At 41.6% G+C, this 22,875-nt stretch overlaps 1 protein-coding gene across 2 annotated transcripts in view; it reads right to left on the bottom strand.

The window, feature by feature from the left end:
- Window positions 1-5,522: 5,522 nt before the first annotated feature.
- sema4c (sema domain, immunoglobulin domain (Ig), transmembrane domain (TM) and short cytoplasmic domain, (semaphorin) 4C) overlaps window positions 5,523-22,875 on the bottom strand; it is a 129,628-nt gene continuing 112,275 nt past the window's right edge. For both annotated transcript variants that reach the window (XM_028033490.1, XM_028033489.1), the window contains exons 11-17: window positions 19,163-19,307; window positions 18,605-18,818; window positions 12,808-12,923; window positions 11,496-11,653; window positions 10,614-10,705; window positions 7,887-10,385; window positions 5,523-6,034 (exon numbers count right to left, since the gene is read on the bottom strand). In XM_028033490.1, coding sequence (XP_027889291.1) covers window positions 9,490-10,385; window positions 10,614-10,705; window positions 11,496-11,653; window positions 12,808-12,923; window positions 18,605-18,818; window positions 19,163-19,307 — 1,621 coding nt within the window. In that variant the 3' untranslated portion in view covers window positions 5,523-6,034; window positions 7,887-9,489. The remainder of the gene's footprint in view (window positions 6,035-7,886; window positions 10,386-10,613; window positions 10,706-11,495; window positions 11,654-12,807; window positions 12,924-18,604; window positions 18,819-19,162; window positions 19,308-22,875) is intronic.

The raw sequence follows: 22,875 nt of genomic DNA, 5'->3' as shown, positions 1-22,875 counted from the left end.
TGCTTAACGGCTTGAACACGACCGGATCGCCTCAAAATACAAACTGACCAATAGAAACGAAGATTTCCGTACCACGTGATCATATCCAACCAGTAAGACCTTTGCCTTCATTTTGTCATATGAAGTCAGCTCAAAATGTTTGGCGTGGTGTGTTTAAAAATAATTGAATTACCTATTTTATACAGTTACGATATAGAATAATAATGAGAGTTATAATAATAATAATAATAATATTAATAATAACAATAATAAACTTTATCACGAAGGCGACAAATTTAGTTATATTAACCCCAGAGCTCCCTCTGCTGGTGGCTGTAATTAGTGGTTCCTGTTTCTCTTTTTTCTTAGAAAAGAAAAATTCAAGATTTGCGTTGAAATGAAATCTAAAACGAACATTTAATAGAGATCTGTTGAATCACCTGCGCATAAGCTTAGAAAAATGTTTTTAAAAGGTATTTGAGAAAACTTTATTGTACATTTTTAAATGAGAAATTTATGGATAAACATATTATTTAAAGCTGGGTCAAAAGACTCAGAATCTATGGAGAGAGAATAGTTAATAAACTGGCTCATTTAAAAAAATATATTGTATAAGTTATCTGTTGTAATTTGGCACTCTTCACTCATCATAAAACTCACTGGAGCAGCAGTTTCTATTCCATATCAAATATATTGGACTGAAGAAGAAATGTCTTGGTAGTGATAGCCTACATACTATCATTAGCATGTCAGCTAGGTTTAGCCGTTTAGCGTATTTTACCTTATAAACTGCTTTGAAAGCTAAGCTGTAAGCTCTGCTATTAGAAAACAGTGTTCTGCAATGATTACTAATAGTGCTGAGTGAAATCTTTGCACTGCCTGAAAGTTTTCACCCCCTTACAACAGTTATTCTGTGTAGTTATTCTATACATTTATGCATTTTGCAGGCTTTTGCTTTCTTCTGCCGTTTCTTCACATTTCTGACATTTATGCAAATCTTCTGCAGCCGACTTAAAATGCTTCCGCAATATTCACCAAAAAATATTTCAGCTTACAGTATTCACACTGCATTTTCCCAGAAAATGCCATTTTTTCCCCCTGTTGAAACTGGGTTGCATTCTCCTTGGTATTGTTACTCACATGTCACAGGTCAAAGCACAGAAAGCTAGCGACGAGCAGAATTAGCATATTGTAAACTTGACAAATACTAAGTGCTTTTCCTCCTGTCTTTTAGTCACATTATGTGCCATTTCATTCCAAATAAAAGCGGTTTGGGCTTCTGTCAGCCAGTACTTTGCTTTTGACGTGTGTAAAACAAACTACAGAATTTTAAATGTAACTACAACTTCATTATGTGATTTTACCTGATAGCTTCAAAGGAGGTGCTGTAAGCCTCCCAACCCCCAAAGACAAACATGCAAACCCAAACAGGTGCACTTCTGGAAATCTCTGTAAACCCTATAACCACACACAAAGCGTCTGAAACACACTCGAAGCTCCTTTTTGTGGGGTTTCAGAGTGTGTTCTGCAGCTGAGCACACTGAGATCAGATGCAGCAGTGAGCCCCTCTCCACAGCTGGGACTCTGACCACATGAAACGTGTGCCTTTCTTCTTCGACACCAGCCAGGGCTGTGCAAACGAACAGAAGCCTGATGAATAACTCAATAACCACATGAGACTAAGCTGAGAATTTAAAGAAAAATGTAAAATGTTTATTTGACAGCTGTTGTTTCAAAACATAAGATTGGAGTTTTGCTGCTTTGTTTGACTAGATTTCCCTTTTAACAGCGATTTAGGTGAAAACTGCTAAGCAGATTAACGAAAATAAAGGGGGGAATTTTTATTTTTACGAGTTCCTAACCCTTCACATTCGCAAATTATCTTTGTCCACGTGGGCTAAATTCTGAGGTAGTTCGGTTTAAAGCGAGTGAAAAAACTTTTACCATTTCATAACATATACAGTATATGCTAAGATCTACGCCTTTGTAATGTCAAAGTCAAACTTCCAAAGCTCAAGTCTTTTACAGTTTCAAGCATGTTTTCTTCAATTAATGTTTTTATTTATTTCCATTTTCTCATGAATTCCGGCCAGCTTCCCTAACCCCACAGCATGATGTTACCACCACTGTGTTTCACAGTTAAAATGATGTTTCCAGGGTGATGTGAATCCCTGCTTTTGTCGGCCAAAATAGTAGTTTTCTTCTCACAGCTCTTCCACTGAATCAAATACTTTCTGTTTCTTGGGTTCTAGATTCAATGCGTGACTCATGTTTGATGTGTATGGGCCTGTTGCACTTATTTTATTTGAGGTCTCAGATTAAAAATGGCGAAAACTTAAAGTAGTTTCCAACAATTTAACACTGTCTAACAGGAGATTTCTGGCTCTTGGAGCGGTCGCCACAGGCTCAATCTGTCCCCAGCATCTTCCTCTGTCACGCCGACCCTCCATCATTGTTTTTTTTCCCCCTTTTCTGCCTGCCTGGCAGCTCCATATTCAACATCCTTTATCAAACACATCACCTATCTCTTTCTCGCACATGTTCAAACCATCTGAAACCTGCTTCTAAGACTTTGCCCAAAACAACTACTCTACCGTAAAGCTGCAGTATGTAACTTTTATTCTTTTTTTAAAAGAAATATATCTATATTTGTTAAAACTGTCAACATGTCATTACAGTACAATATTAGACAGATAATCTGTGTATCAATCTCCTCCATTTCCTCCATGAGCTACTATTGCCGCCGTCTGAAACAATGCACAGAAAACAACCAATCATGGCCAGGAGGAGGGTCTTAGCACTGTCAATCAATGCTGCTTAATGTGCTAAAGGCAGAGAAACAACTTACTGTGACAGGAAAACTGTTTATAACGCGTCATCGGTGGCCATGCTAACTAGCCTAGCATTGGCGCTTCAAGACGTTTTACTCTCACAGAACTCTCTTCTTCATATTTTTGTGGGCTTCCTCTTGATTTAGATTGAGTTGTGTTGGAAATATTAGTTTAATTATGCTAGTTTTAATTATGTTTAAACTTCAGCACATGTTGAAATATTAGACGGATCGCGATTGCTTTGAGTAGGCCTCAGTTTAGGTTCGATTTAGACTCATGGTTTAATCAATGCATAACTTAACCAGTAGAACATTTTTATTAAATATAATGAGCACGATTTGATTAAAATTAGTCTAATCAGTAGTTTTCTTTATATTAGATCATAGTCTTAAGTATTTAAGTCATATATTCATCTGAAAATGTTTTAGTTCATTATAAACCAAAGAAGTCGAAAACTAGTCAGAAAATATTGAAAGTAATAGATGGTTTAGTATTGAAACCGCTCATGTCTGTTTTATAAGGGTTTAAAGATAGTATATGAAACGTGCTCATTTTTATAATCAATATCTGCTGTTTGATGCCCGGGGTCAGAGGAGAGGTCAGGAGAGCTCAGTGAGGTTCAGGAACCAGTTTGGAATGAAAAATACGGTAGCTGATAAACTTTGGTCTCGCTTGAGTAAAATGTTTCTGTGTGAAATGAACACATCTATTGTTCGTACCGTGGGAAAGTGCGCAGGACAGCTTAGGCAGGGATGAATTCATCCCTTGGCCTTGGTAACACCTGCATGGTCTCTGGCGTGCAAACAGCAACACGTCATTACGATCTGTTTGAGTCCACCTCTAAACGGTACTTTAAAACGCATCAGACAGTAAAGAACCCGCCTTGATATAAAAGTAATCGAGCTAAAACAGCTGGTCAGATCACTGCGGTGGAACCGTCTCAACTGCCACACGCAGTGGCCTCCGAAGGCGCGTCTTTGTATTTTTCTAAGGTAATTAACTTCTGCTTTGTGGCTAAGGTTTCTGATGACTATGTCGAGCTGATCTTATGCATTTGATTGTTTGAATAAAATTCTGGTCGATTGTGAAGTTGAACAGTGACTGTTGTCTTTGTGGTTTCACATTAACTGACCGGGGAGACGAGAAAACAACGAGCAACAGGTGGAAAAGATCTCGTTTCTCAACAGTTGTCCTCCACCTTCTGTGTCTCCCTCTTATTTAAAGCTAATATACGTTTATCTGGACCTTTTGCAGTGAGCCAACTGCTTCACTTAGCTCTTCCTTTGTTTTTTAGTTTTGAGTCTACTCCTTCAGTGACGCCTTATCCACATGTAAAATGACTGTTGGTCATGAATAAATAGCCATTCCCTCCATAACAAACACTCAAACTCCAAGTGTGTCTATTTTTTTTATTTGTGTATTTATATACACATATAAAAAATAGGGACATATGTACAATGATAATAAATATTGACAAGTTTGTACAAGTGAAATAAGTTACTTAAGATATTTTAAAAACAAACTGAACAATAACAGGCAAGAAAAGGGGCAAAAATGATTCAAATAATAATATTAATGCAAGAACACAGCAGAACCTAAAGCCTCATGGGAGAAATAATCCAAACATTTACGAGCCGAGGAGCGGCACATTAAGAACGTTACACATGCATGTTTTTCAAGCTTCAGACCTGTCTTCTTTGTGTTTTTAAGTTTTCCAACATTACGTAGTGAAAATAAGCCCGATTTGTAAAAAATATAAAGGAGAAATATTGAGACATAACCAAGTACCAGTGTAAAGAGCATCATTTATTCTTTAGCTTTTTTGCCACAAGATTTAAAAATAAAGTGAGCAGTTTGTTCATTTGCTTCAAGTCAGCAGCTTTGCATTCCGGTTTCAAGGGCTGAAAACGGTTTCCAATTTCAGCATTTCTTCACGTCGGGGAGATAAAAAAAAAAGTATATATATATATATATACATACAGTACAGACCAAAAGTTTGGACACACCTTTTAAGTCAATGAGTTTCCTTTATTTTCATGACTATTGACATTGTAGATTCACACTGAAGGCATCAAAACTATGAATAACACATGTGGAAATATGCACTAAACAAAAAAGTGTAAAACAACCCTTATATTCTAGTTTCTTCAAAGTAGCAACCTTTTGCTGTGATTACTGCTTTGCACACACTCTGCATTTTCTTGATGAGCTTCAAGAGGTCGTCACCTGAAATGGTTTTCACTTCATAGGTCAACCTGCCCTGTCAGGTTAATAAGTGGGATTTCTTGCCTTATAAATAGTCATGAAAACAAAGAAAACCCATTGATTTAGAAGGTGTGTCCAAACTTTTGGTCTGTACTGTATGTGTGTGTATGGGGGTGTGCATGTGTGTGTGTATATATATATATATACGTATATATATATATATATATATATATATATATATATATATATATATATATATATATATGTTGGCCCAGGAGATCAGTACTGACTTGTAAACAGGAAACAAACAGCAGCTTCCTCAGTTTTCAGACACGTTTCGCCTTTCGCTTGAGGGGAAGTTTAGCCGCAGATAAAATATGCAGGAAGGTTGCTGACACCAGCTCAGCGCAGCAAAGCGGACGGATTGCTGAGACTTAAGATATCGATCTGGAATCAAATAAAACTTATTCAGGAATTTCGACAGGAACAAAAGCAACTGCAGTCTACTTTGGCTGGGTTTTTTTTTTTTTTTTCCTTTTCTTTTCTTTCCGGAACAGTGAAGAGCCACAGAGAAAGTAAACATGTCGAAATACAGCCATGAATTTACTGTACAGCTCTTGAGGCGTGAAATTTTGCTGGTTTTTTATTTATTTTTTTGTCTTTTTTTTTTTTTTTTGTCAAGAGATCTTTAGTGTTTGCACAACGTCAGAGCCTGGAAAAGAAAAAAAAAAAAGAGTCCAAAAAGGGATGGAAATGTTTCACTTTTTGCACAGGGATGATCATTATCGAAGGTGTGCAGTCCACTTGCAGAAAAGATCATGCAACAGTAGGATGAAGTGCTGATGGCTGACGGCCTCCTCAGTCGTAGGGTTCTTTAGATTATTTTTTTTTTCCGTCGCTCTGTACACAGTGGGAACAACACAAGGTACTTTACTTTCCGGCTCCTTCATGCGTTCCTCCGGTCTCCACAGGCACATCCACAAGATACACGATGAAACAAAAATAAATAAAAAAAAACACTGCAAGGAAACAAACAACTCATGTTAGTATCAGCAGAAAGCTGTGCTTCAGTAGTTACAGTAGAGCCGTTTCTTGCAAAAGTATGCATACCCCTTGAACTTATACATAACTTTTTTTTTTTTTTTTTTACATTGACCATGTATAGTTTCCTTTTCACGTCAATATTATGCTCTTAAAATCCAAATAAGACATGTTTGGAGTTTGTAAAGTGACAAAAAAATGACTAGAAATTGACCAACGGAGCGAAGTACAGATACAGTGCATCCGGAAAGTCTTCACAGTTCTTCACTTCTTCCACATATCATGTTGCAGCCTTGTACCAAATGATGTTCATTTGGTGAAACGGCCCAAAGACAAGTGAGCGAATCTTGTGGCATCGACAAAACACTCAATTATTTTTTTCCCCACATTTTTAATATTGAGTATTTGTGTGTAGAATTTTGAAGAAAGAGATTAATTTAGTAATAATCCACAATTAAATTTAGTACAATTTGGCTCAATTATTGCCATTAACTGAGAAATAAGTCAATTATTAGCAGGATAAACTAAAACAAACTCAATTATTTCCATTTGCGTGATTTATCATTTTTCTCTTCTTTCTCTTTCTACCAAAGACTGGATGACTAAAGTCTTCAGTCTGGTGCTTCGGTCTCAACTAGACCTTTTTTTTTTTTTTTTGAAAGAAAATTTTGTAACATTTCCAGAAACGTCATAATTTATTTTATTTAATGCTTCTGTTGTTTTGTTTGTTTATTGTGGGTATTTAAAATGTCTTCCAGGTTCAGTGTTAAATGTTTATTAGAATTTAAAGTTTGTTGATATTTGAGAATGTGCTCTTGCATTATTAAGCAATTCCAGTTATACTACTTGAAAATGTTCTCAAAACAGCAATATTATCGCAGTTACTTCCGTGACGATTTATCGTCCTGCAGAATTTGTTATCGTGACAGGCCTTTTGGTGAAGATTTTTCTGAATGCACTGGAAACGTCCCACTTTAAGGCTGTTTTCACACCTGATCGTTCAGTTCAGTTCAATTGGAGACCAAAATTGCGACATTTGTTCCGTTTTCAGCTGGTGCAGTTCACATTCACACTGCACACTTTTCTTTGTCTTTGTAGCCATTTCTTTACTGTTTAATTTGTGTTTTTAATGTTGTAAGGTTTCCTTGGGTGTTTTGAAAGACGCTGACAAATAAAATGCATCATTATTATTGTTAAACCCTTGTCTCTACCCCCCCTGTGTTGGCGCTGCACCAAGAACTACTGAAGGAAATGGCATAAAAAACCTCTGAAGACGACGAAGAGCACAACTTCCTACTTCACAAAAAGTAAACAAAAACGCAATGGTCATGGTTTAGCGCTTGTACGATTTGTCTTTTGTCTTACCTAAAAGACTGCAGGGCATTCCTCCCGCTAGCACAAGACGTGCGTTTGTTTTGGTTGGATTTACCCAGAATGCACTGCCCTATGAGCTGCTTGCTGTTTTTGGAGCAGTCTCTGGTCTGGTGTGAATGCATTCAACTCAACTGAACTAAGGCCTAGGTTTTGAGATGGACCAAAGTTAACTCTGTTTTGGTTAGAGTTCGATTACGCGTCCACACTTAGGCCTAACAACGACATCACCGTTTATTGGAATAACTTCTGTCATGAAATTTTGCTGTCATCGGGCCTATTCACACCTCTCCCAAGCGAACCAGAATCCGAACAAAGCGGCCCAAACAGAGTTGGTGTGACTGCACCTTAAAATTTCGAAAGCCATTTATTCTTTTCCAAAGAGGTCATTTGCTCTGGAAATCTTAGTAGCACTCAAAATCCTATTTTAAAAGAGAGAGAGAGAGAACAAAAAATTACCTTTCACTTCTTCGTGGCATCTTTCCGCCTGGGGCCAGTAGTTTATCAGCATGGCAGCAATCAGTCTGTCGGTCCATTTCCTCCATTTGAACACTGTGAGTTCTTGTAGTGTAGGTGTCCACAGTAGCCCCGGCTCAGTCTCTAGGCTTCGGTGAAGGGAGGTCGGGGGTTTGGGGTTCCATGGGCTCTACGGGTGCTTCACATTCGCTCTGTAGTCCTGGATGGCTGGGCTCCTTAACAATCAAAACAAGTGTGTGTTTGCATCCGGAGTGGTAGTCTCCTTCTTGGCAGTGCAAGTTGCCACCTTCTTCACAAAACACTGAGAAAAAGACAAAATAAAATAAAGCATTTCATGGGACATCCACAGCCGTCGCGACGATAAGGGTTCCACTACATTCTGTGCGCCGATCGTCTTCGCGTCGGCTTCGATTCGCAATCAACTCTGCATGAGCAAAGCCTTTCTTTCTTCTCCAAAGACCGAAACGAGAGTTCAAAAAAGGTCCAAATCCAGACACCCGTCTGTCACACGCCGCCACTCGGATAAATGTCACACGGAGCGGAGTGGATCTGAAGGTCACCGTGCGGGACTGAGCGACGAGTAATGTCGTTCACAGAGGTGAGCCATTAGTCACTAGCAAACCGTTTGAACACTGCCGTGGTCCAGAAGTCAAACAAAACGGCACCACGAAGAGAAAGAGAGACGGGAAACGTCTCAATTCAAACCGAGCGTCACATTAAATTAAATCGGAAGAAATCGAAGGAGTCCTCCAGCAGGAAAAGAATTAAAATCGAGCAGGAAAAAAGTCTTTAAAGATTGTCCTTCATTTTGAAACTCTCCTCACTTCCATCCCTCCGTCTCATTTCCTTTCTCTTTATTTTTTGTCTCCTTTCTTCCTCTCCCCCCACACACACACAGCTCCTGCCACGGGGACATGATTGTCGTCTTGCTTGGAGATTTATTTTTTTTTTTGGATCACACTCTCACTCCTGGCTCACAAATACAAAAACGAAGAAAGACAGGCTTCCAGCTTTTTAAGTGCAGTAAGCAGTTGCGTCTCAAGGAACACAAGCAGACACACACACATCCACACACAAAATAATCCATATTTTCAGTTAGTCGGCCCTCGTTGTTAACTGGTACCAGAACAGAGGCTGAGCTCAAAGGAAAAGAACGAGCTGTGCCCATGTGAAAGAATAAAATAACACCGTTTGTTGGGCAGGGGGGGGTTCCATGCTTGAGGTGGGTCTCCTTTGTGTTCACCTTTTTTTTTTTTTGGTCTTCTAAATACAAAATGTACACAAGTGGCAGTTGCACAGTGGAAGCAGAGACGGTCACAACCAAGACTCTGTGTTGCCCGAAACACAGCAACTGTTGGCAAACACGGTATGCGGAGTGTGTGTGTGCTGAACATGCTGAGCGCTAATAGAAGTCTACGGAGAGCCAAACAGGCATTGGCAGAGTGAGACGAGAGAGAGCATGGGAGTGGACAGCGTGTCGCTAAAAGACAGAGAGAGAGCAGGCGTCCTCGGAAGGAGGCGAGGTAGCTTTGGTTGAATTTCTTGTTCCACCTCGGGGGGGAATAAAGACGGAGGAGAGAAAGGCCTAGACGGACGACTCCTCTGGGTTGGCGTCGGGCAGGACGCTTCTCTGCTGTAGGGTGCGTCTCAGCTCCTCCTTGAAGGGACTGGAGTAGTCGTTCCCGCCCACGCCCAGCCCTCCCAGCCCGCCGCCCCCAACGCCGGGCCCGCTAGCCCTCTCCTCCCCCGCTGTGCTCAGGTTGAGGCGGATGTAGCCATTGCTACCTGAGCCTCGGATGTTGGTGAGGCTGAGCCGGCTTGGGGAGTGGATGGGCTGGCCGGGAATGGCGCTGGGCGACGCCGTGCTGCTGACGCTGCTGGGGCCCAGGGCGTGGCCGGGAACGATCTTCAGCGAGCCGTCCGAGTAGTAGTAGTTGGCGCCCGTCTCCCAGAAGCGGTCTTCGTCGCTCGGCATCTTGCTGGGCACGAAGGTGGGCGGCTCCTTGGGTAGGGTAATGGGGTAGACCAGGGTGCTCTCCAGAGGCTTCATGTCAGCACCCTTCCCTAATGCCAGCTTCAGCCTCCTGCGCAGGTAGAGAGCTGCCACCAGGAGGAGAAGGCACGCCGCTCCTAGGGTGATGACTAACACCCAGAAGAGCCCCATGCTGCTGTCCGGCGCCCGGGCTTCCATGAACACCGGGGCGCTGGCGACGACTGCCACCTGGTAGCGCTCTGTCTGAAACTTGACCCCTTGCTCCTCGGAGTAGCAGATGTAGCGGCCGGCTTGCATCTGGCCCGCTTCGGGGACGATGAGGGCTCTGAGGGTCCGGTCAAAGCGAGGTCCTCCTGCTTCCGGGTCTCCCAGCTGCAGCTCGCGGTCGTTGACCACCCAGAAGGGCTGGGCCAAGTTGGAGACGAGCTGGCAAGGCAGCACCATGTCGGACCCAACGACCACCGTTACGTTTCTCAAACGGGAGTGCTCTGCAGCGGAACGAAAGTCGGAGGGTGTAGGGAAGAAAAGACAGGAGACTGAGCTACAGGTCATCCATGATCAATCTGTGCTTAGGCAACTTTCTTCTGCTTGATTTAAATTTATTCCGCTTTATGTATTCACCAAGATGATGTCAAGTCTAGTTTCCATCTTTAAGCGAACTTGCTCTTGCATTGACACTTAACTCTCACAAGGGGGCACCAGTGAGGCATACTCACCAGGACTGGGGATGGAGACAGGCTTATCAAACTTGGCTTTTCCACGGCTAAACCTATCCAGCATGAGGTCCTGGGAGAGGGAGGAGGTGGACCTGGAAACGAAACAGAAAAACGGCTCAAATTGGAGACCTGAGAGATATTTTCACACCTTGAAGGATAGTTTGTGCAATATTGGATGCAAGAAATTACATAAAGTGACTAGAAAAAAAAATGGTTTGAATTTTACTTTGACACACCTAATAATATCTAGATCAAACTCCCCACAGCGTAGGTTACAAAGGAGCCACAAGAAGTTGGATTTGAAATTTTTTTATGTCTTTTGGAAGACGGCGATATGATCAGATGAGAGACAAACGTCCTGAAAGATACTGGGTACAGTGACATGTTTTACTTAGCAATAAAAAGAAAGATGGTAAAAGTTAAAAAGCAGGAAATGGATTAAGCTAAATCCAATTAAATCCTGGGGGAAAAAAACTTTCAAAGGGTTTTAAAGACTTGAGACAGCAGGTTCACATCCAAAGCAGGATGTGAACCTGCAGCTAATACTCGGGCGATAGCTGTAGCTGTGATTGGAGTGGAAAGTGGTTTTGTGTAGCATTGACTCAGCACTACTGAATACAAATGTGTGTCATACTTTTGCAGTTTTTATTCAAATTTAAAAAAACATTCTGCTATGTTCCTTCCATTTTATAATCATACACCACTTTTGTGTTGGTCTATCACCTAAAATCACCATAAATATTAAAAACAAAAACAGTAGACCTGGTAGCTTAAGTTTTGGTTACAAAGAATGTTCCAGAAACCCGTCCCTCAAGACGGCGACCGCAACAATCGTTCGACACAAACCGAGCCAACAGGGGCAGAGAAAAGAACTCGTCTCACCCTCGGTGGAGGTCGATGCGGACGCAGGCCCGGCCCTCGTTGTCCCAAGCGCAGTAGGGGTCCCTGGCGAGCAGACAGTCTGGCTGAGACTGATAGCGGCTGCAGTTGGCCAAGGGCAGCTGGAGAACCTCGGAACGAGATCCGATGTACAAGTACTTCTACAAAGGGAAGCAAAAAAGGGCGAGGACAAAGAACGGGGCGGGGAGCCGGGCACAATCCAGAGGGAGAGATGAAGGAGAAGAGGAGGAGAGATAAACACAGAGAGAAGACGGGAGAGTGACAGAGTTATGGGTTAGAGGAGATAATGGGATAATCGCTCTCAATTACAATAACACACACCCTCCTGCCCTCTTCCAATCCAATCTGGTTTGCGGCCCTTTCGCAGAAAGCCGTCATAAAATATGTCTGGCCGTGGCTAAGCCCGCATTAACGAGATAAGCAATAGGCTTTGGAGACGAGAATACCCGGACCAAAGTCCATCTATTTAAGAAGCCGTAGAGAGACGTGTGCACCAGAGGTTCAGCTCCCCGTCAGGCTAAAGTCGTGGAATTACAGCGCTGATAACGGGGGAGTTTCAGCTTCATGAGGTGAGACCCAATATGAAACGGGGCTGATGAATACCCCCTCATTCAACGTCCGCTGACAGATGATCCATAATCATAAGCATCAGGCAAAAAAGGGTATTAACCGATCAACACAGACAGAGGAACAGCGCTGAAAAGGAATACAAATGAACTTGAGATGAGACAACAAAGAAGCCAATAGATCTCCAAAATTATACGACAATGTCCTGGGGGGGAAGAAGAAGATTCCAGAAGCAAAGCAGGAAGTAGTTTCTACTACGACCGAAACAATTAATTGGATTAATCGTGATGAATTCACTATTGAAGTAATCGTCAACTAATTTAGTAATCAATTAATCGTGTATACTTCACTGTTAACTGAAGTATACAGTGTACTTTCTGTTAGTATAAAAAAAAGACATTTAGCATTTAAGACACACTTTTCAACATGGAGGGGAAAACAGGAAGCTCATAATGACATAACTGCATAAAAGACCATGAACAGCTCCTTTTTCTTTTTAAAAAAAAATCAAAGTCATTTCTCCCTCGGGTTTGTTGCGGTGAATCTGTATTTTCACGCACACACCCCGACAAATACCACGGCCCTTAGGTGTAAGGGGGCACCAACGTAGCCTAAAATGGATGTGAAATGTTTCCACAACTGTTTTTACAGCAAAAAAAAAAAAAGAAAATATGTCACTTTTGTGTTTATGCCGCATCTGGAGCAGATCGTTGGTTGGCGTTCTTACCTTGGAGTGTGAGATGGTCAGGCTGTCCACGGGCTGGGCCGAGTCGAACAGCTGGATCTCCTCGATCACGTGGGCCTCGGAGCCCAGGATGAGCACCCTCTGGAGCCAGCCCTGAGCTGGAACGCAACAAGCAACAAACACTTAACTCTGCTCTGCTCAGGCAAGCAACTCATCCAACAAGAGCAGACTTCATCCAGGTCCCACGTAACGTCTGGTTGGACGTCGATAACAATGACTTTTAAAGTTTAAAGTTGGAGACATGATGGAAGAGTATCGATTCACTAAGAACTTACTGCAGATGTTAACCTCTGGTCAGGATTTAAGTACAAGGCCTGCGTGGTTTTGTATTCCACACAGGCCTTGTACAAGAAGGGAAGGAAGGAAAAGAAAGAAGGAAGGACGGAAAGACAGGAGGAACAAAGGAAGGAACGAGAGGAGAGAGGATGGAAGGAAGGCAAAAAGGAAGCAACGAAGGAAGGAAGAACAAAGGAAACAAAGAGGAAGGAAGCAAGGAAGAGTGGAAGAATAGAAAGGACAGAAGGAAAGAAAGAAGGAAGGAAATATGGAAGAAGGGAACAATAGAAGGAAGGAACATAGGACAGAAGAATAGAACGAAGGAAGGGGGAAAATATGAATGAACAGGAGAAGAGAAGGAAGAAAGAAAGAATGGAAGGAAATAAGGAAGGATAAAAAAGGAGAGAAGAAAGAAGGAAAAATGATGAAAAATAGAAGGAAGCAATAAAACAGACAAGGAAGGAAGAACTTTGTGAAAGGAAGGATGAAGGGTTGTAAGAAAGGATGGATGTTAGGAAGACAATAAGAAAAAATAGAAGAGTGGAGAGGAGGGTGAAAGAAAGAAGAGAAGAAATTACATGGATGAAAAGAAGCACTGAAATATGCAACGAAGAGTGGAGAGGACAAAATAAGGCTGAAGGGGTTAATAAAAGAAAAGAGGGAAGGACACGGTGACAGAAGAAGGATGGAAAGAATAGATGGAGGAAAGGATGGAAAAACCTCTGGATGGGTGGGCACATTATTTAGATATGAAAAAAGTTGTTTCCTGAATGCATTATTATGGAACATTGGGAACACTGGGAACATTGGGACAGTGTGTGTTCACTGGTTCAACTGGGATTCTGCACAGTAAATTGACCCATGAATCTATACCAATCATATTAACTATTTATGATCAGTGGCTGCAGAGAGTTTTTATTTAAATATTCATGAAAGCTGAATAAATTCACACCTGCGACTCCAAAGGAGTTTGTTTAAATATTAATGATGAAATATGATCATGTGCAGGAAAAGAAAAAAAAAAATCTCTGTTGTACTTTATGATCCTATATGAAGCTGCACTGTGAGCCTCGGGCTTTAACTGTTCCTTTTTGAGCCTAAATGATCTAAAAGCTCAGATTCCCATCATGTTTAAGACGTTTTTCTTTTCTTTCTGAAGCACAAGGTGAAGCTCTCGGCATTAATCATATTTGCTCGTCTTGTAAAAGGAGAAGCGCTGAAATTATTTAATGATGATAACTCTACCTGTTAAAAGTTTCTGGATTTTTTTAAAAAAAGGAGAAAACTGTGAAACATGTCGGTGATGATGAAGCGGAGAGCGCAGATGAGTTTTCTAAACTTTCCAGGCCAGTTGGGCTAAAAACGTACCAGCTGGAAAGTCCGGCTTCTTTTCGCAGCAAAAAACTATTTAAAGACGATTTTAAAAAAGATTAGCATTTCTGCTCGCTTTCAGCACCCTGGGGGACAGCGGCATCAGAGAAGCGCGGTGCGTGGGGAGCTGCTGCTCCAGGAGGGAGAGAAACAAGTTTAGATCCCCGGTGATGAAGATGGTCTCAGGCGCAGCTGGTGGGGTGACCTTGATGTCTGAGACGGTCTTAACGCTCTGAAATCCACCGTCTTGTGAGGTCCTGGTGATTAAAGGGGCAGTGTTGTGCGTTTTCCAGCCACAAAGTGAAATTTAAAGACGAATCAAGCAACCATGTTACCTTCAGTTGTTATAAAAATGCTATATATCTCAAATATGACTTAAAAGAAAAGTTAGCTGGCTAGCTAGCAAGAGTTTATTCATATTCACTTTATTATGGTAATTCAACAAGTTTACAAAAATGAAAACAAAACAAAATACAAGTATACAAATATTTGACCAAAAAAAGGAATAGGCTGAAGTCGAGGCTTATGCAAATTCATAGACTCAGCAGACAGCGCCTTGAGACACAGAATGTAATGAAGACCTCTGTGGGCGACTCAAACGTTTGCCTGACAGAAAAGTCTCAGTAAAAAAAATTAACTAAATGGAATACAAGACATTAAATTGTCCTGCAATGAGGAAATCTAAAATCAGTGATTTACGTATTTAAGTCTAACTTACACGGTTTAAATTAATTTAAGGCATTTTAAGGCCTTAATGAATTTAAAACTTTTTAAGGATGCGTGGACACCCTGCAGGTGTGTCCTGATGGAGGGAATAAAATTATAACGTGCCTTAAAGCGAAAAAAAAAGTCGGTTTTACTTACTAAGAATGTCAGGCAAAAACACAAGAACCTAACTCGTCAGCGCCAGGGAGGCTAGAGAGGAGCGAAACACACGCACGTTCAGACGCGTGCAGAGGGAGGGCGAAGGGAGCTTGAGCCCCTGCCCCTCCAAAGGTCTCTGCACGGCCCTGCGTACGTTCATGTACAGTAGAGGCGCAGAAAGCAGCAGGCGCATCATCATGCAACGTCAGCTAATCAATCCCGCAGAAAAACAGTCTCTCCCTGTTTCTCTCTTCACATCAGCTGTCAGCACGCTGCGGTTAATAGCTAATCAAGCCGGGAGCCCGACCGGCACTCTGAGCGTCTGCCTGGGGCCCCTTCTGGGTTTGTGCTGCGAGTTGGAAGAGCGTGCGCAACAGGGTGTGTGTGTGTGGCATGTGTGTGTGTGTGGCACGTGTCTGTCCGGTTTGGCCTGCACTCCGTCGCTGTCTCACCGTCTCCGCCCACGCGCTGCTCTGAATGGCAAGCAGTTGCGTTTTAAATACCGGCGCTACTCAGCATGAGGAGTCTTGAGCGGACGAGCCGATTTCCGATCAGAGCCGCCAGCATATGGGGCCCTGTTCCTGCTGACCGGAGGTATTAATTAAGCTGCGCATAGGTGAGACATTTCCCTTGATGCGTGGAGGTGTTTCTCAGCATGCAAATGAAGGCCTTAATTGAAAGCCAGCTGAAGTCTGGCCATATGGCGTGTTGTTTGTGTTGCCACCATGTCTAATTCCAGCGGCCGTCACCTGGCTGCTGTCACAGCCTGTGAGCTCTTACCTGTTTAACGGACACTGTGGAGTTCCCTGAATGTGCACACACACACACGGACACGCACGCACAGGTAATATTCAAGCATGTTTAAGGTTCATTCTCAAACTGTTCCAGCACCACACTGTGGACATATTATCTTAGGGTGCATTCACACAAGCTCTGTTTAGTCCGCTTTTCGTTTGTCTGGGGAGGTGTGTTGTTTTGAGGCGGACCAAAAAAAAACAACCAAAAACAAATTCTGGTCCGCCTAAAATCTTAGGAAGCTCAACGATATCGCAAGAAATTCTGGGTAATTACAACCAAAACAAATGAACTAGGCTAGGGCCAGCTCGAGAAATGGCTCATCTTCACAAACCTCCGGAATTGAAGAAAGTTACAAAAACTGTTCTCGCTTATGGCATAGAAATAATTTTGGGAATTCTAACTGACCTAAAACAATAAACGTTTAATCTGATTTAACTTCAGACAGTGAGAAAAAAAAAAGTGTCTCTTTTTTATTAGGTGTATGAAAATATCTGATTTGAACCATAAATGACACTTTTCAAACATTAGATTGCACTTTATGACAAAACTGTGCAGGTTGAATATCAGGCACTTTCAAGGACTTTATAGAGAAATCAAGGAGCACTTTCCAAACCTTGTAAACACCTAAATGAAATTCAAGGATTTTCGACACGTCGTCAGAAGATCCAAATAAAAAGAAACGCCGCGCGACATCATGTAATCAAACATGACAAGTCCAGCTTTCGCCAAAGCTCAAAGCTCGTAAGACTTAACTCGCCCGTGTGCAACAAATAACAGAGACGATTCAACATTTTTGCCTTTTTTTTTTTTGTCTTCCTCTCCCCTAAAGATGGAGAACAGGATGTTCTCTCGGGTGGCACTGCTCTGCAAGGATCAGGACGATTTGCAATCAGGGAGCACTTTTTATCAGCCCTGGAACACACGTCAAAACGCCTCGGAGTGCTAAACGTCGAGTCTGAGGTGATGGATATGAGCTGCATTCTGAGCTGGAGCGTGAAGGCTGCAAGTTTGATCTTAAGTTGCTTTTTTTCAGTTTGAGGAGTGCACTGATCTCAAACGTGTTTGCGTTTTGCTGCAGGTCCGCTGCAACGTTTGCTTCATTGGGATTTTATGTGAGACAAAGAGGTGGATAGTTGCTAAGAGGAAAGAAAAAGAAGCAGAGTAAAGAATATGAAATGTAAGTTGTGAATGCAAATGCAACCCGAGTCGTTTTTACTCGATTCCGAAATCCCAAAGAGAAATTCGATGACTTTTTGCAAACTAAATTCCTTCAAAGAGTCGCTGTAAATGGTTATAGCGATGGGAAGGAAGGCTTTCCTGTAGCAGTCTGTGGTGCATTGGGTTTGAAGAAGCCTCTGAGTGAAGACTCCGATCTTATACTGTCTCAAGCCGTTTGCAACCTTGAACAGTTTTTTCTTCCAGGATTGTATTAAGCTGCATTTTAATTTTAGGGAATCAGCATCAGCCGATACTCTGAATTTTCAGGCTAAAAGCAAAAAAAAAAAAAAAAGAAATCGGTATCAGCAAAAATCAGGAAACCACAATCGGTGCACCACTACATCAAATCCTCATCGAATCCTTAAAGAATTGTGCTTATAAAATTGTGAGAAAGTATAAGGGTCATGAATATTTTTGCAAACCCTCTTGTTTTGAGTTATACCACTAAGAACTAGAGCTAGAAAAAGCCAAAGAGGATGGCAAATAAGGCCGTTATTTTGAATTATTTATCTTTCGTTTTCTTGTTTTTAGATTCCAGCATGGTGCTGCTGTTATTGAATCATTGAAATTGGACCGAACTATCTTCCTACGCTCCATACTGTAGATTTATGTCTTTATCGTGTCTGTATCTTGCAGCTGCTAGACTTCTGCGCTCAAAGAACTAAGTATATCTTCTCTTAATATTGATGAAAAAGTGCAAGTTATAAATTAAATTATCTGCTAATGGAACTTTTTCATCAATATTAAGAAATTATTTGTATAAAACGAGCTTCTACATTCTGCAAAAAAAAAAAAAAAATCCTGCAAATTTATTCTATCTTGTTTCAAGTGTATGTAGGTATTTGCACTAGAAATTATACCAAAAATACTTGGTAAGAGTTTGTGGTTTTGCAAGGTAATGAAGTGAAATGTCATTTGAGAGACTATTATACTTTCTCATATTATAAGTGAAATAATCTGCCAGTGAAGCTAGTAGTTTTTCATCAACATTAAGGAATTATTTACATAAAACAACTCCTCTATCTCAAGGAAAAGTTACCTATAAGTTAGTTTTGTCTTATTTCAGGTGTAGTAAGATAATTGCACCAGACGCTAAACCAAAAACACTTGGTAAGGTTTTGTCTTTGCAGTGTAAAGAGGTGAAATGCCACTTCAAGACTACTATTTTTTTTTTTTTACAGGACTTTATATTTTTCCATAAAAACACACCAATGTTTTCCCTGATAACCGAGGCGACGGAGCCTCTCCCTACCTGTGCCGATGAACAGCATGTTGTACGCCCGCTGATCCAGGCCGCTGACCCGGTCCACCGCCAGCTTGGTGAAGTTGACGCCCTTGGTCAGCAGCAGGGGGCGACCCAGAGCTTTGTCCTCCATCAGTGGGTGTTTCTTGGCGAAGTTGAGCGTGGCGTCGGGCAGCTGCAGGGAGCTGTTGAAGCCGTTCTCCCTGTCTGAGTTAGTTATGCACTGCGGCGCAGGGAGAGGTTGGGAGAGAGAGAGAAGAGAACGGAGGGAAGGAGACTTCTTAGTTGGCGCTGGTGCAGGTTGGCATGGTTAGTTGGCGTGGAGGTTGACTGCCCTGCCTTCCCTCCGTTTGCTCCATTACCTTCCTTCCTTTCCGTCCTGGCCCATTATGCCCTGAGCTTTTTCGTGACGTGCCAGTGACTGTTTTCCACCTCCACATCTCTCTATCACCTGTTTCTTTTCCTCCCCGCTGCCTCCCTCATTACCTCTGCCCCAGCTCTCCTGCCCCTCACGCTGTTTTTTCCTGCTTCCTGAAATGTCCCTGGACTCTGAGTGGGGTTTCGTACCGATCCGGGCCGCGGGCTGGGGGTGGCGCCCGTGTATCGCCCCCATCTCTGTGACGCCTCCCTGTATTCCTTGTAGGAGCCTTCGAACACCTTCTTCACGTCGCCGATCTGGTACTGGCACACGGCCGACACGTCCACGTCGCCCCTGAAACACGACAAGAGAGGAAGGCAGTCAGCCGTGTACGGCGGGGAAAATGTGACGGATGAATTATCTGTCTGCCGGATGAATGCCTGACACGGACGGAGGACGTGAAAATAAGAGTGAAACGCGTCTGTCACTGGCATGTCAAGTGAATGTGAGCAACAACAAAAAATGCATTTCTAATATGTCATGTAAAAGGTTTTTAACAAATCTCTTTGCTATTAATAAAGCCCACTTTACTCTAAAGTCTCTCAATAGGATGTAGTGCAACAAAATGCTTCAGAAACAACCTAAATGTTACAAACAATATCTCAAGTTTCGGTGAGAATTTATCGTATCGTTTATCTTCTGTCATTTATCACAAACAGTTCTTGTAAACTTTTGATTTGATTTGACAATCGATTGTAGAACTTGAAAACTGATGTTGACAGGTGTCAATTAAAAGAAAAAAAGTCTGAATTTTCATTTTATTATTATTATTATTCAGTCTTGGCATAAGCTATTTAAAACAAAAAATTCTACATCACAGTACAAGACACGTTGCAATGGTACATTAGTGAAAAATGAGTTACGACCATTTTAGTCACCGAATGTGCAAAGTTGACGTTGAACACAACTCAAAAATCTGAGACGGCGGCTTATGAAATCCAAGCCACACTTTTCAGATTTGCAAACAATTTTGAACACCGTCTAAAATTTACTTTCCTTCCACTTCACGATGTTGCCGCTGCATTTTGCGCCGCTCTGTCGCATGAAATCCTGACGAAATACGCTGAAGTTTGTGGCCGAACGGTAACAAAGTGTGAAAAAGAAACAGCAGACAGATTGTGTCGGGAGACGCTGGATTATTCACGCTGCTGTAGTTTTTGTATTGAATAAACTGCCATATTGATATATTTCCCACTTTTTTGTGGCAAATGCATCTGATGTTTAAACTCTTGTAAATAATTTAGGCAAGTGGCGGCTGCTGTCACTCAAGAGTTGCGTTTTGTTTAACATTGAGGCTATTTTTCATACACACACACACATCTCACAGAGCGAGTGGGACTAAAACTGGCTGTTGACTGGTGACCCAGGCAGATTAAATTACATATGTCGCCATCATACAACATTTGATTTCCATCCTCATCCACTGGGAATGAGTTTCTTTCCTTTCTGTATTCAGCCACTCAGACGCCGACATGCAGGCAATGTCGTTTACCAAAAGAATGTTGTGCACTTGTACTCAGGGAACTGTAAAAGTCACAATTTTCAGCCTCCTGCTGTTTTGTTTGTGTGCCATTGTTGGAAACACTTATTGACGTACACGGTTTTAGATTTAGCTTCAAAATGGATTGCACACTGCAGTGCTTTGCAAACAGTCGAGTAAAAATTGTTTTTATGAACTTATGTCATGATTTATCTGGGGGGGCAAAACGGGAGCAGAGCTGCTGATTTTATAATGTCAAACACAGACGATGGCCTTCAATTCCTAAAGGTTAAGCAAAAAGCATCGACGGCGACCTTCTGACTTGAACTCTGAAATTATTTCCCATAATGTAACGTTATCTTTTTTTTAAAGGTTTTATTGGCTCTAATGGCCTTTATTTGATAGTGAATTGACAGGAAAGAGGGTAATGAGAGAAGGGGAAGACATGTGGCAAAGGTGGCCAGGCCGGGAACTGAACCTGCGACAGCCAGGTCAAGGACGAAGGCCTCCATATCTGGGTTGTGCTTAACCCCTGCGCCACCACAGCACCACATGTAATGTTATCTTAATGTTATCTCTATCAAAGTGAGGTGGCTATAGAGCTGTTGCAGCGTGACGTCACACGCCCAAGATCCCGACCCCTTCTTCCTGCTGGAGGGCTAAAAGATGCTCACTGACGATGACTATGGTTGGTTTTAGCTGTTAAGTTGTCAATATACCACACTAAAACTTAAATGTACGTGTGATATGTAAAAGAAAAAAGGACGGAGTGCTCTTGCTACTAATAGTCAACACCACAACAACTGGATGACAAGGTCAGGAAGAGGTTTCAATAAAAAAAAGCAGCTATGCTAGCTTGACTTTGACAACCTTAAGTTGATGTGCTGTGGAACTCTGTTTAGTTATAATATAAAACAAAAGGCAACTTGCACACCAACTCTGACAGATCATCAGTAGAGCAAGTGTTTAAATTAGCTAACCAACCACCGCTGTGTTAGATTAGCTAATAGCAGCGGTAGCATGTTCTGTTCTTTGTGTTGGAAATCTTTGAGTATGTTTTGGTGTTGAATTTTGGTATATATGTAGAATCGCTGTTGTCAGTTGCTCTGACACACAGTCTGTGTGTAACGTAGCTGAAAAAGAAGAGTGACACTAGGGGCTTTAGTGGTTCTTCAACAGATTTTCTGTGTTTTGTGGCGCACTGCACTAAATTAATTATCCCTACATCTGCAGGTCTCAATTTGTTAACTGAATCGTTCTACCGCCGCAGCGCAGCTATGGATGGCAAGTAAAAGAACAGTCTTTTTTTTCCTCCAACGATGTGCGCATGTGTGAAATTTTCAGATGAAACAATAGCATGCAAGGGGTCAGTAAAGTAGCCTTTCAGCAGCTGGAGGAACGCCAAATGAAGAAAGAAAGCTTGCGGTTCAAAGCCGATCCGATTGGTGACATGATATCTTACTGAAGAATACAAAAGGCTCACTTCAAAGCCGTCCGCCTGGAGATGGAGAACACCTCAAACTTTCCTCCAACAGAATCCCAACCCCCACCCACCACCACCTGAACCTGGCTGGGAACCACTAAAGTATTACAATTGGTCAAGCAAATTACAGTCTTTACAAAGTGGCTGCAGCATCTAAAATATTAAATAAGTCTGCTAAATAGAGGAGCGAGGAAGATGTTTTCGGCATGTCTTATCATAAATGTTTAAGAGAGCTAATTTACGGAGGAAATTACCAGGGCTGTGATGGATTTTGGCTTCCAGGGGGAAATAAAGCAGCTGGGTTGTGACACTAAAACCAGAGGGCATATCTGTCAGCTGGAATCTTTATTCAATAGTTTAGTTAATAGTTGTAAATTGCTGTCATATTTGTGTTTATGACGGAAAGATTCTAAATGAAGTGAGGAAAAAACAGCCGTCCTCCAGACTACACTGCAAAAAATCTTACCAAGTACTTTTGGTCTAGTTTTTAGAAAGAAAAAAAATCTTAGGACACTTGAAATAAGGCAAAACTAACTTACAAGTAACTTTTTAGCAAGAAATGGGAGCTTGTTTTAAATAAATAAACTGTTTAACATTGATTTAAAAATTACCAGTTCTACTAGCAGACTACTTCATGTATAACAAGATATTTTCCTCATATTATAAGCGAAATAATCTGCTAGTGGAACTGATAACGTTTTAACATCAATATTAAGCTCCTGTATCTTGCTGAATAGTTTCTTGTAGGTTGATTTTGTCTTATTTTTTCACACTAATTTGCTCCAGAAACTAAACAAAAATACTTGGTAAAAACTTGTTTTTGCAGTGTTGTAATACATCCGAGTTGATGTTTAAAATCTTAATGTTGGCTGGTAAATAGATAAATGTTATTGCTCCTT

This window comes from Xiphophorus couchianus, chromosome 12 (genome assembly GCF_001444195.1).
Source record: "Xiphophorus couchianus chromosome 12, X_couchianus-1.0, whole genome shotgun sequence".
Lineage (NCBI taxonomy): Eukaryota > Metazoa > Chordata > Actinopteri > Cyprinodontiformes > Poeciliidae > Xiphophorus > Xiphophorus couchianus.
Note: the sequence above shows the minus strand (reverse complement) of the source record. Positions and strands in the feature narration are given on the sequence as shown.